General features: G+C 48.5%; 1 protein-coding gene and 1 pseudogene across 1 annotated transcript; both read right to left on the reverse strand.

Moving 5' to 3' along the window:
• Positions 1-2,228: 2,228 nt before the first annotated feature.
• LOC144609559 (histone H2AX-like) lies at positions 2,229-2,636 on the reverse strand. The gene has a single exon (XM_078428065.1). It carries the CDS (start codon positions 2,607-2,609, stop codon positions 2,229-2,231), a length of 381 nt encoding a protein of 126 aa, XP_078284191.1. The 5' UTR covers positions 2,610-2,636.
• A 971-nt stretch (positions 2,637-3,607) lies between these two features.
• Positions 3,608-3,961, reverse strand: LOC144609599 (histone H2B 1/2-like; annotated as a pseudogene).
• Between the last annotated feature and the right edge of the window lie 10,923 nt (positions 3,962-14,884).

The raw sequence follows: 14,884 nt of genomic DNA on the forward strand, positions 1-14,884 counted from the left end.
ACTCCCCCTCCCATTCCCAGTCTGACCTCTCTGTCATGGGCCTCCTCCAGTGCCATAGTGAGGCCCGCCGGAAATTGGAGGAGCAGCACCTCATATTTCGCCTGGGCAGTTTGCGGCCCGGTGGTATGAACGTTGACTTCTCCAACTTCAGATAGCTCCTCTGTCCCTCCCTTCCCCTCCTCCTTCCCAGATCTCCCTCTATCTTCCTGTCTCCACCTATATCCTTCCTTTGTCCCACCCCCGACATCAGTCTGAAGAAGGGTCTCGACCCGAAACGTCACCCATTCCTTCTCTCCCGAGATGCTGCCTGACCTGCTGAGTTACTCCAGCATTTTGTGAATTAATGGTGGATCACAGTGACTGTCTCTGTGCTGTGCACCTTCAAGAATCTACTTGGTATCACTGCAGAGGATACAAAGAATCTCCCAAAAAATGTTTTAGATCAGGCTCCCACCTGCTTTATTATTGTCCAAGAAGAACATGCCCCAGTGACTAGGTATATGATGATGAAGTGCTTTGAGATGTTGTTTATGGTGCATATGAACTCCTTCCTCAACAAGAACATGAACCCGCTACAATTTGCCTCTGACCACAACAGGTCAACAAAAGATGCAATCTTGCTGGCTCACCACTCTGCACTGGACTGATTGAATGATAAAAACACATACATCAGGATGTTTAGCACCATCATCCCCTCCAAGCTGGATACCAAGCTCATGGAACTGGGTCTCTGAACAACCCTCTGCAACTGGATCCCAAACTTCCTTGTCTGTATGAATTGGCAACAACACATCCTCCTTGATAACCATCAACATTGGAGGGCCTCATGGCTGCATGCTCAGCCCGCTGCTCTACTCATCACCGTGTAGCCGGACACAGTTCGAACTCCATGTTCAAATTGGCCAATGACACCACTGTTGTTGCATGAATTATAGATGATGATAAGTTGGAGAATAGGAGGAGATCGAACGACTGATCAAATGGTACCAGAACAACAACCTTGCTTTCAACGTCAATAAGACCAAGGAACTGATTGTGGACTTTGAAATGGAAAAATGAGGATCCATGAATTTGCCTTCACCACAGGACAGTGGTTAAGAGAGTAAAAGCTGGAAATTCGTGGGACTGCACATCTTTGCAGATCCGACCTGGATCCAGCACTTAGATGCAATCATAAGTAAAGCCTATGAACGATTCCACTTCCATAGAAGATTGAGGAGATTCTGTATGTCAACGAATACTCTCATGAACCTGTACAGTAGAGAGCATATCTCTCACTGGTAGCATCACTGGATCAGCAAATCGAACGTCCAGGAATGAACAAGATTGCAAAAACTGGTAAATACTCCCAGTCAATCACCTGCCCCATCAAAGGAATCTACAACAGTTGCTACCTCAAAAAGGCAGCTTGCACAGACCCACACCACCCTGGCTATGCTCTTACTTCACACCTGCCATTAAGAAGGTGGTACACGAGCCTGAAAACTGTAACATCCAGGTTCAGGAGCTGCTACATCCCAAAAACCACACACTACCCTTCCGTACATAACCTCCAAATAGGCTCAACGATAGATTAGGGGACATTATTGTTGTAAGAATATCTGCCAAAACTTACCTATCCGCATCAGTCAACCGCTGTTTCATGTTTAGTTTAGAGGTTCAGCGCGGAAACAGGCCCTTCGGGCCAGGGAGTCAGCACCGAACAGCAAATCCCACACATAAACACGATCCTACACACACAAGGGATTTTTTTGTACATTTACATTATGCCAATTAACGTCTTTTGAGTGTGGGAGGAAACGGGGAGGACGTACAAACTGCGTAGTATAAGAAAATAACTGCAGATGCCGGTACAAAACGATTTATTCACAAAATGCTGGAGTAACTCAGCAGGTCAGGCAGCATCTCGGGAGAAGGAATGGGTGACGTTTCGGGTCGAGATCCTTCTTCAGACTGATGTCGGGGGCGGGACAAAGGAAGGATATAGGTGGAAAAACTGCGTACAGGCAAGCACCCCTAGTCAGGATTGAAACCGGGTCTCTGGCGCTGCAATATAGTTTGTCTATCGCTCCGTCATCGTATAGACAACTCAATGTGCAGGGTCGGTTTTCGATAACGACAATGAACTTTTCCCGCACGACACATATTCGCGAAAGATTAGCCCTTCCACAGACATGGTGAGTGGCTCTGAAAAGAGCCTTTGGGTTACTATGTTCAGTTTCTCTCGCTTACTTGCTCGCTCCGCCAGTTTTCTTGGGTAACAGCACGGCCTGGATATTGGGCAGCACACCGCCCTGAGCGATGGTCACCCCTCCCAGCAGCTTGTTGAGCTCCTCGTCATTGCGGACAGCCAGCTGCAGATGTCTGGGGATGATGCGGCTCTTCTTGTTGTCCCGGGCCGCATTTCCGGCCAGCTCGAGGATTTCTGCCGTCAGATACTCGAGCACAGCAGCCAGATAGACCGGGGCTCCGGCACCAACACGCTGAGCATAGTTGCCCTTTCTCAGGTGCCTGTGTACACGGCCAACCGGGAACTGCAATCCGGCCCGGGAGGAGCGAGACTTGGCCTTGGCCCGAGCTTTGCCGCTGGTTTTTCCTCGTCCAGACATCTCCCGAATCTTGCACACGCAGAATGAGAAAATGATCACACAGTCGCCCTTCTTGTACATTTTTGAGGGATCCAGTGAATCGCTGATGATTGGTGAAAAAGCTCTTTTTGATCTCATTGGTCAGAAGAATAACCCAATCACTGAACTGTTTTATCTACCAATCAAAACCCGCAACAAAAGCGCTGAAAATAACTGCCAGTCCCTCCAAAGCCAGAATTTTGAAATAGCCCGCCAAACTATAAATCTGGATGTCAATACAATTTGTCACATCACATAATCATGGCCTTTTTTGTTTATCATTTTTTATCTAAGTGCATTACGTTAAGGTGTTAATTATACTGCTGCGAGTAAGAATTTCATTGTTCCGTTGACGGCACATTTGACAATTAAATACTCTCGACTATTGACCACCTTGAACCCCGAGCAATACGGCACAACACGTTTAATTTATGATTTATTTGGGCCGGTAACCGATCACAACAAAAACCCCGATTCTCGGCATCAATTAGCGATCGGTCACCTTTTAAACGGTGTCGGATTATCGACTGGTCCCTTTTCACAAAAGTCGGAATTTGGGCTACAGTGTGAAAAGTTCCTCCTTGAAAGACTGAACGAATTGCCGAGTAGAATGCAATTCGGAACAGTTACAGAGATGAAGACGAGTTAATAAACCGCAATACCCATAGTAAATAAAACAACAGCACTAATCGGCTGCCCGTGGGCACAACTTATGGTGACTGGGACAAGCAAACGTGAAGATGATGAGTTTTACTTCTGTTTAATGGACAGGAACGTAACATGGATATCGGGAATATCCCGCGTATTGTAACATTTCATCACTAAACATAATGTGAAATAATTTGCCTAGCAAAAATATCCTGAAACAATTCTGCTGCGATTCAATGTCGAACCATTAGGACAACTCTTTCTGCGAGAATGTGGGTGGCTCTTAAAAGAGCCGTTGGGTTTTCGGTATTTTGTCAACAATGTGTGGATCTTTACTTGGAGCTGGTGTACTTGCTCACCGTCTTTGTCCCTTCCGACAGCTCCACGGGAAGAAGCAGGCGCACGGCGGTCTGAATCTCTCGGGAGCTGATGGTAGATCTCTTGTTGTAACGGGCCAGGCGGGAAGCCTCGCCTGCGATGCGCCCGAAAAAATTGTTGACGAACGAGTTCATGATGCTCATGGCCTTGGAGGAGAGGCCGGTGGACCCGCTTCATCACTTTGTAGATGTAGATGGCGTATAACTCTCCTTCCTCGACCTCCTGCGCTTCTTGCCCGCTTTGCCTATAGGCTTCGGCAAAGCTTTCTTTGCGCCCTTCTTGGCAGCTGCTTTCGACGGATCAGGCATTTCCTCGGTGGATTTCAAACACAGCAGTGACCAGAAGCCGCTCGGAGCGCGGGTTAAATAGGCAGCGCGTCACCCTATGCTAATGAGGGATGGAGCAGGAGCGGATCGTCATTGGGTGGTTGGAGACATGAATAATTACACCTCCCCGTCAACGCTCTGATTGGATATTTGAGGGGCACGTCACCAATCCTAGTTGCACCACATCCCTCGTTGCACCAATCAGAGGCAGCTCCCACTGCCCCGTGTCGTGTCCGGGTCACTCTGCGGACTGGGAATTGGCGCCGATCTGGTGCAGTGGCCGCTGCTGTATTAAAGCCCCGAAAGCTGTCGTTTGTCATCCTTTCCCGTGCCGAGTGCGGGATACTGACGTCCCGTGGGATAAAACATGAGAAAGGAAAACACCTTACAATTAAAGGTCAGCTTGTACAACTTCATTAGTGGAGCAATTATTGAAATATGAAAGTGCCGGAATAACTCAGCAGGTGAGGCAGCATCGCTGGAGAACATGGATATGGGACCACAGGTAGACAAAAAATGCTGAAGTAACTCAACGGGTCAGGCAGCATCTCGGGAGGAGGAATGGGTGACGTTTCGGGTCGAGACCCTTCTTCAGACTAATGTCAGGGGAGTGGGCGGGACAACGATAGAATATAGTCAGAGATAGGAAGACCAGTGGGAAAACTGGGAAGCGGGAGGGAAAAGAGAGCGAAAGCAGGGACTATCTGAAGTTAGAAAAATCGGTGTTCATATCAGTGGGGTGTAAACTACCCAAACGAATTATGAGGTGCTGTGCCTCCAATTTGCGCTGGACCTCACTCTGACAATGGAGGCCCAGGACAGAAAGGTCAGATTCGGAATGGGAGGGGGAGTTGAAGTGCTGAGCCAGCAGGAGATCAGGTAGATAGGACGGACTGAGTGGATGTGTTCAGCGAACACATAGAGGAGGCCCTAGTGAGAGCCTCATCTGTAATGGAAGTGGGGAAGCCCCGTTTGCTAAAGAATGAGGACATCTCTGATGCCCTGGTGTAAAAAGCACCTCATCCTGGCACAGATGCGGCATAGGGGATATACTTTTTTTGCAGGAGACAGTGTGGGAAGAAGTGTAGTCCAGATAGCTGTGGGAGTCAGTGGGCTTGATGTAGAAATCAGTCACTAATCAGTCTCCTGTGATGGAGAGGGTGCGATCCAGAAACCGTAGGGAGATGTCGGAGATGATCCAAGTATATTTAAGAGCGGAATGGAAATTAGTGGTGTGCTATTTGCATCGTGATTTTATACATCTTTAAAGTTCAAACTCCTGTCCTCAAAGGAGAAAAATGCTAGCTAGACAAACCTCACCCAATAGCTCAGGCCTTCGAGTCCTGGCAATATCCTTATGTATCTCTGCACTTTGAAACTGAACTGTTTATTTTCCTGAACTGAATAACCAAAACTGTGCAGAATGTTCCAAGTGCGGTATCAACAACGTCTTCTACAACTAACCACGTCCTAAATTCCATGCTCATTGCCTCGAATGTTGAAGGCCAGTGTACCGAAAGCATTCGCCCCAGGAGCAGAGATAGAATGAGCGCAACAAATCTGGAATCTAATTTTTCCATTGCCCATTGTTTGCTAGAACAGTCCAGTAACCGTGCATTCCCGAATATTAAATCCAGTCCACATACAATTTCTATACATTATTCGCTCTCTAACCACATACGTGAACCACTGCCGTCATTGACCCGAACCTCTTCACCGCCGGGAAAGCCGGGAGAACTGTCCACTGACCGTCGCCAATGCTCAGTGTACTAAGATGACAGAATGCAAAGCCATGTAGCAAATATCTCCATGATCTCAGATGGAGCCGCCATCAAACGGCCCGACCAAAGAGTAACCCTCAGTCAGGCAATTACCCGACGCACTCCGACAAGTGGAACAGAGTTTGAACGATTGAATTCTGATGCCATTTGCAAGGTCCTTGTTCATTTAAAGTTCCGTTAAATTGCATCCTTATCCTTCCTTCTTACAGGACTATACTGGAACTGAATTCTGAACAACTACACTTTAATCGACTCCCATGAGGACTTATCTAATAATATTCTCTCATTTTGTTTCTCGCTAGCTCCTGCTCATAATGGCTTACCCCAATACCTTACCACAAGATCCAGACTTATCCCTACTTATGACTATCTTAAAGTACGTATGTGCTGACGGTACAAACAATATTATCCACTGAAACACCAGTCATCTGGCCATATTTGTTTTTCCGTACATGGTCCAGTCTGATCCCTCCTCGAGTTGGACTATCCAGATACCGTTTCAGGAAACTTTCTTGGATGTATCAAATAAAATAAATACATTCTACCCCTTCCAGGTCTTTTGTACTGAGCATGTAACTAGTAGAGTAGATAAGGGAGAACCAGTTGATGTGTTATATCTGGACTTTCAGAAGGCCTTCGACAAGGTCCCACATAGGAGATTGGTGTACAAACTTAAAGCACACGGTATCGAGGGTTCAGTGTTGAGGTGGATAGAAAATTGGTTGGCGGACAGGAAGCAAAGAGTAGGAATAAACGGGTCCTTTTCGGAATGGCAGGCAGTGACTAGTGGGGTACCGCAAGGCTCAGTGCTGGGACCCCAGTTATTTACAGTGTATATTAATGATTTGGACGAGGGAATTGAATGCAACATCTCTAAGTTTGCAGATGACACGAAGCTGGGTGGCAGTGTTAGCTGCGAGGAGGATGCTAGGAGGCTGCAGAGTGACTTGGATAGATTAGGCGAGTGGGCAAATGCATGGCAGATGCAATATAATGTGGATAAATGTGAGGTTATCCACTTTGGCGGCAAGAACAGGAAAGCAGAGTATTACCTGAATGGTGACCGATTGGGAGAAGGGGAGATGCAACGTGACCTGGGTGTCATGGTGCACCAGTCATTGAAAGCAAGCATGCAGGTGCAGCAGGCAGTGAAGAAAGCGAATGGTATGTTGGCATTCATAGCAAGAGGATTTGAGTTTAGGAGCAGGGAGGTTCTGCTGCAGTTGTACAGGGCCTTGGTGAGACCGCACCTGGAGTATTGTGTGCAGTTTTGGTCTCCTAACCTGAGGAAAGACGTTCTTGCCTTAGAGGGAGTACAGAGAAGGTTCACCAGATTGATCCCTGGGATGGCGGGACTTACATATGAGAAAAGACTAGATAGACTGGGCTTGTACTCGCTGGAATTTAGAAGACTGAGGGGGGATCTTATAGAAACATAAAATTCTTAAGGGGTTGGAGAGGCTAGATGCGGGAAGATTGTTCCCGATGTTGGGGGAGTCCAGAACCAGGGGTCACAGCTTAAGGATAAGGGGGAAGTCTTTTAGGACCGAGATGAGAAAACATTTCTTCACACAGAGAGTGGTGAGTCTGTGGAAATCTCTGCCACAGAAGGTAGTTGAGGCCAGTTCATTGGCTATATTTAAGAGGGAGTTAGATGTGGCCCTTTTTGCTAAAGGGATCAGGGGGTATGGAGAGAAGGCAGGTACAGGCTACTGAGCTGAATGATCAGCCATGATCATATTGAATGGCCGTGCAGGCTCGAAGGGCCGAATGGCCTACTCCTGCACCTATTTTCTATGTTTCTATGTTTCTATGTCTCTTGATTATTGGGGAAGTTACCTTTGCCCACTACGCCAACATTGTTGCTTTACCATCTTTCCGTAGTTTGTCTTCAAAGATATTGTCACGATGGGAAGAGTGCAGAGAAGATTCACGAGAATGTTGCCGTACGTTAAGGGTCTGAGTTGTACAGAAAGGTTGGGCAGGCTCGGGCATTTTACTTTCGAGAGCAGCAGGAAGAGGGATGATCAGGTGCCGTGGTAGTCTGGCGCGCTGACCTCTACCGGACTGAGGCCTGACGACAACTCTCAGACACATCCTCCTACTTATCATTGGACCACGACCCCAGTGACGAGCACCAGACCTTAATCACTAACACTATCACTAATCTCACCAATTCCGGCGCTCTGCCCTGTAATGCCTCCAACCATATAACCATATAACAACTACAGCATCGAAACAGGCCTGTTCGGCCCTACCAGTTCACGCCGACCACTCTCCCTGACCTAGTCTCATCTACCTGCACTCAGACCATAACCCTCTAATCCCCTCTTATCCATATACCTATCCAATTTACTCTTAAATAATAAAATCGAGCCAGCCTCCACCACTTCCACCGGAAGCCCATTCCATACAGCCACCACCCTCTGAGTAAAGAAGTTACCCCTCATGTTACCCCTAAACTTTTGTCCCTCAATTCTGAAGCTATGTCCCCTTGTTGGAATCTTCCCCACTCTCAAAGGGAAAAGCCTACCCACGTCAACTCTGTCCGTCCCTCTCAAAATTTAAAAAACCTCTATCGTCCCCCCTCAACCTTCTACGCTCCAAAGAATAAAGACCGAACCTGTTCAACCTCTCTCTGTAGCTTAAGTGCTGAAACCCAGGCAACATTCTAGTAAATCTCCTCTGTACCCTCTCCATTTTGTCGACATCCTTCCTATAATTTGGCGACCAGAACTGCACACTATACTCCAGATTCGGCCTCACCAATGCCCTGTACAATTTTAACATTACATCCCAACTTCTATACTCGATGCTCTGATTTATAAAGGCAAGCATACCAAACGCCTTCTTCACCACCCTATCCACATGAGATTCCACCTTCAGGGAACAATGCACAGTTATTCCCAGATCCCTCTGTTCCACTGCATTCCTCAATTCCCTACCATTTACCCTGTACGTCCTATTTTGATTTGTCCTACCAAAATGCAGCACCTCACACTTATCAGCATTAAACTCCATCTGCCATCTTTCAGCCCACCCTTCCAAAAGGCCCAAGTCTCTCTGTAGACTTTGAAACTCTACTTCATTACTAACTACACCACCTATCTTAGTATCATCTGCATATTTACTAATCCAATTTGCCACACCATCATCCAGATCATTAATGTAAATGACAAACAACAGTGGACCCAACACAGATCCTTGGGGTACTCCACTAGACACTGGCCTCCAACCTGACATACAATTGTCAACCATTACCCTCTGGTATCTCCCATTCAGCCATTGTTGAATCCATCTTGCAACCTCACTATTAATACCCAACGATTTAACCTTCTTAATCAACCTTCCATGTGGAACCTTGTCAAATGCCTTACTGAAGTCCACAGCCTTGCCCTTATCAATTTCCCTGGTAACCTCTTCAAAAAATTCAAGAAGATTAGTCAAACATGACCTTCCAGGCACAAATCCATGTTGACTGTTTCTAATCAGGCCTTGTTTATCCAAATAATTATATATATTGTCCCTAAGTATCTTTTCCATTAATTTTCCCACCACAGACGTCAAACTAACAGGTCTATAATTGCTAGGTTTACTTTTAGAACCTTTTATAAACAATGACTAGGTCAGGGAGAATGGTCGGCGTGGACTGGTAGGGCCGGACAGGCCTGTTTCCATGCTGTAGTTGTTATATGTTATATGTTATGCGCAATGCGCCAATCTTCCGGCACCATCCCCGTTTCTAATGACGTTTGAAATATTTCCGTCATAGCCCCTGCTATTTCTGCACTAACTTCCCTCATTGTCCTAGGGAATATCCTATCAGGACCTGGAGACTTATCCACTTTTATATTTTTCAAAACTGTCCGTACCTCCTCTTCTTTAATCCTCATAATTTCCATCACTACTCTACTTGTTTCGCTTACCTCACATAATTCAATATCCTTCTCCTCGGTGAATACGAAGCAAAGAAATTGTTTAATATCTCCCCCATTTCTTCCGGCTCAGCACATAGCTGTCCACTCTGACTCTCTAATGGACCAATTTTATCCCTCACTATCCTTTTGCTATTGACATATCAGTAGAACCCCTTGGGGTTTACTTTTACATTACTTGCCAAAGCAGCCTCATATCTTTTTTTCGCTTTTCTAATTTCCTTCTTAAGATTACTTTTATATTCTTTATATTCCTCAAGAACCTCATTTACTCCCTGCCGCTTATATTTATTGTATATCTCCCTCTTTTTCCGAACCAAGTGTCCAATTTCCCTGGAAAACCACGGCTCTTTTAAATTATTATCCTTTCCTTTCCACCGAACAGGGACATAAAGACTCTGTACTCTCAAAATTTCACCTTTAAATATCCTCCATTTCTCTATTATATCCTTTTGATAAAACAAAAAGTTCCATTTCACTCCTTTTAAATCCTTTCTCATCTCCTCAAAATTAGCCTTTCTCCAATCCAAAATCTCAACCCTTGGTCCAGATTTGACCTTCTCCATAATGATATTGAAACTAATGGCATTGTGATCACTAGACCCAAAGTGCTCCTCAACACATACCTCCGTCACCTGACCCATCTCATTTCCTAACAGGAGGTCCAACACTGCCCCTTCTCTGGTAGGCACCTCTACGTATTGCTGCAAAAAACTATCCTGCACACATTTTACAAACTCCAAACCATCCAGCCCTTTAACAGAATGTGATTCCCAGTCTATATACGGAAAATTGAAATCACCCACAATCACTACTCTGTGCTTACTACTAATATCTGCTATCTCCTTACATATTTGCTCTTCCAATTCTCGTTCCCTATTTGGCGGTCTATAATACACCCCTATAAGTGTTGCTAAACTTTTCTCATTTCTGAGTTCCACCCAAACAGCCTCCCTAATCAAGCCTTCTAGTCTGTCCTGCCAAAGCACTGCTGTGATATCCTCCCTGACAAGCAATGCAACACCCCCACTTCTTGCCCCTCCAATTCTATCACATCTGAAACAATGAAATCCTGGAATATTTAATTGCCAATCGCAACCCTCCTGCAACCATGTTTCACTGATCGCCACAACATCATACTTCCAGATGTCAAACCAGGCTCTAAGCTCATCCACCTTTCTTACAATGCTCCTAGCATTAAAATATACACATTTAAGGGACCCATCATTTCTTATTCTCAGTTTATTTCTTTTCCCTTCTTTCTCTCCTACATATTGGGTCTGAGTGTTTCCCTTTTCTGCCTCCTGCCTCACACACTGCCTATTAGCTATCTGTGTTTGAGTCCCTCCCCCCAACCGTACTAGTTTAAAGTCTCCGCAATTACCTTAGCAAATCTCCCCGCCAGGATATTGGTTCCCCTCAGGTTCAGATGCAACCCGTCCTTTTTGTACAGGTCATATTTCCCCCAGAAGAGGTCACAATGATCCAGAAACTTGAATCCCTGCTCCCTGCACCAGTTCCTCAGTCACGTATTTATCCTCCACCTCACTCCATTCCTATTCTCACTATCGCGTGGCACAGGCAGTAAGCCTGAGATTATTGCTTTGGAAGTCTTTTTTTTTAACTCTCTTCCTAGCCCCCTAAATTCTCATTTCAGGACCTCTTCCCTTATCCTACCTATATTGTTGGTACCTATATGTACCACGACCTCTGGCTCCTCTCCCTCCCCTTTCAGGATATCCTGGACACGCTCAGACACATCCCGGACACCGGCACCAGGGAGGCAAACCACCATCCGGGTCGCTTATCTGACCCCCTCACTATAGTGTCCCCTATTACTATCGCTCTCCTCTTCCTTTCCCTACCCTTCTGAGCAACAGGGCCGGACTCCTTGCCAGAGGCCCGGGCACCGTCGCTGCCCCCTGGTAGGCTGTCCCCCCCAACAGTACTTAAACAGGAGTACTTATTTCCAAGGGGTACAGCCACCGGGGTACTCCCTAGTCCCTGCCTCTGCTCCTTGCCCCCCCTAACCGTGACCCACTTGTCTACCTCCCGTGGTCTTGGAATGACCACCTCTCTGTAACTCCTATCTATAACCTCCTCACTCTCCCTGACCAGACGGAGGTCATCAATCTGCCGCTCCAGGTTCCTAATACGGTCCCTTAGGAGCCCCATCTCGTCGCACCTGGCGCAGATGTGGATGTCTGGAAGACTATCAGATTCCCAGATTCCCCACATCCGACACCCAGAACAATAAACTGCCCTGGCACTCATACTCCCCAAACGAAGCCCCGTGCTCGGTTACTAAACCTACCGCCCGGCCGCTGCTCCAACCGCTCCAACCGCCCACCCAAAAGAACTGTGATCTCCTGGGAGAGGCGAAAAACCGGATAAAAAACCCAGGCCAATTTGGGAAAAAAAAATCCGGGAAATTCCTCTCCGACCCCAAGCAAGGCGATCGAAACTTGTCCGGGAGATCACACAGGTCTTACTCCTTACTATCCCCACACAATACTCCCCAAGCAACACAGCTTGGTGCTGCTGCTGCTGCTGCTGCTGCTGCTGATTGCTGCTACTGCTGCTGATTGCTGCTGACACTGCTGCTGACTGCTGCTGACACTGCTGCTGACTGCTGCTGACACTGCTGCTGACTGCTGCTGACACTGCTGCTGACTGCTGCTACTGCTGCTGACTGCTGCCAAGACTGCTGCCTCTGCTGCTGAATGCTGCCAGTGCTGCTGACTGCTGCTGACTGCTGCTATGCTGCGGACTGCTGCAATGCTGCTGACTGCTGCCCCTGCTGCTGACTGCTGCCCCTGCTGCTGACCGCTGCCCCTGCTGCTGACCGCTGCCCCTGCTGCTGACCGCTGCCCCTGCTGCTGACCGCTGCCCCTGCTGCTGACCGCTGCCCCTGCTGCTGATTGCTGCCCCTGCTGCTGACTGCTGCCCCTGCTGCTGACTGCTGCCGACTGCTGCCGACTGCTGCTGACTGCTGCTACTGCTGCTGACTGCTGCCGACTGCTGCCGACTACTGCCGACTGCTGCTATGCTGCCGACTGCTGCTACTGCTGCCGGTTGCTGCCGGTTGCTGCTGACTGCTGCTGACTGCTGCTGCCTGCTGCTACTGCTGCTGACTGCTGCTACATGCTGCTGACTGCTGCTGCTGCTGACTGCTGCTGCTGCTGCTGCTGACTGCTGCTGACGACTGCTGACTGCTGCTGCTGACTGCTGCTGCTGACTGCTGCTATGCTGCTGCTGCTGCTGGCTGCTGCTGACAGCTGCTGGCTGCTGCTGACTCCTGCTGATTGCTGCTGACTCCTGCTGACTGCTGCTGACTGCTGCTACTGCTGCTGACTGCTGCTACTGCTGCTGACTGCTGCTACTGCTGCTGACTGCTGCTTCTGCTGCTGACTGCTGCAATGCTGCTGACTGCTGCAATGCTGCTGACTGCTGCCCCTGCTGCTGACTGCTGCCCCTGCTGCTGACTGCTGCCCCTGCTGCTGACTGCTGCCCCTGCTGCTGACTGCTGCCACTGCTGCTGACTGCTGCCGACTGCTGCTGACTGCTGCCGACTGCTGCTGACTGCTGCTCTGCTGCTGACTGCTGCTACTGCTGCTGACTGCTGCTACTGCTGCTGACTGCTGCTATGCTGCTGACTGCTGCCGACTGCTGCCGACTGCTGCCGACTGCTGCCACTGCTGCTGACTGCTGCTGGTTGCTGCTGACTGCTGCTGACTGCTGCTGACTGCTGCTGCTGCTGCTGACTGCTGCTGCTGCTGCTGACTGCTGCTGCTGACTGCAGCTATGCTGCTGCTGCTGCTGACTGCTGCTGGCTGCTGCTGACTGCTGCTGACTGCTGCTGACTGCTGCTACTGCTGCTGACTGCTGAGCTGGCTCTTACCCTCAACAACTTCTCCTTTGACTCCTCCCACTTCCTCCAAATCCGAGGCATAGCGATGGGCACTCACATGGGCCCTAGCTATGCCTGCCTCTGTCGGGTATTGTTCCACGTCGAACAATCAACGTTCCAGGCGTACACTGGCCCCATCCCGAACTCTACTTCCGCTACATTGACGACTGCATTGGTGCTACCTCTTGTACCCATGCAGAACTCACAGACTTCGTAAATTTCACCACTAATTTCCATCCTGCTCTTGAAGATACTTCGACCATCTCTGACATCTCCCTATCGTTGCTGGATCTCACCATCTCCATCACAGGAGACAGACTAGTGACCGACATCTTCTACAAACCTACTGTCTCCCACAGCTATCTTGACTACACTTCTTCCCACCCTGTTTCCTGTAAAAACGATATCCCCTTCTCCCAATGCCTCCGTCTACGCCGCATCTGCACCCAGGTTGAGATGTTTCCTACTAGGGCATCAGAGATGTCCTCATTCTTTAGGAAACGGGGGTTCCCCTCTTCCATTATAGATGAGGCTCTCACGAGGGCCTCCACTCTATCCCGCACCTCCACTCTTGTACCCCCTCTGCCCATTCGTAACAAGGATAGAGTCCCCCTTGTCCTCACCTTCCACCCCATCAGCCAACGTATGCAAGAAATTATCCTCCAACATTTCCGTCACCTATAACGGGATCCCACTACTGGCCACATTTTCCCATCTCCTCCTCTTTCTGCTTTCTGTAGAAACTGTTCCCTCCGTAACAACCTGGCCCCCTCCTCCGTTGCCAACCCAAACCCACCCCCTCCCCAGGTACTTTCCCCAGTAACCGCAGGAGATGCAACACCTGTCTCTTTACTTCCCCCCTCGACTCCATCCAAGGACGCAAACAGTCTTTCCCGGTGAGGCAGAGGTTCACCTGTACCACTTCCAACCTCATCTAATGTATCCGCTGTTCCAGGTGTCAACTTCTCTACATCAGCGAGACCAAACGCAGGCTCGGCGATCGTTTCACTCAACACCTTCGCTCAGTCCGCCTTAACCAACCTGATCTTCCGGTGGCTCAGCACTTCAACTCCCCCTCCTACTCCCAGCCTGACCTTTTTGTCATGGGCGTCCTCCATTGCCATAGTGAGGCCCAACACAAATTGGAGGAACAGCATCTCATATTTCGCTTGGGCAGCTTACACCTTAGCGGTATGAACATTGATTTCTCCAACATCAGATAGTTCCTCTTTCCCTCCCTTTACGCTCCCCCTTCCTAGTTCTCCCACTGTCTTCCCGT

Source organism: Rhinoraja longicauda, chromosome 34, assembly GCF_053455715.1.
Source record: "Rhinoraja longicauda isolate Sanriku21f chromosome 34, sRhiLon1.1, whole genome shotgun sequence".
Classification (NCBI taxonomy): domain Eukaryota; kingdom Metazoa; phylum Chordata; class Chondrichthyes; order Rajiformes; family Arhynchobatidae; genus Rhinoraja; species Rhinoraja longicauda.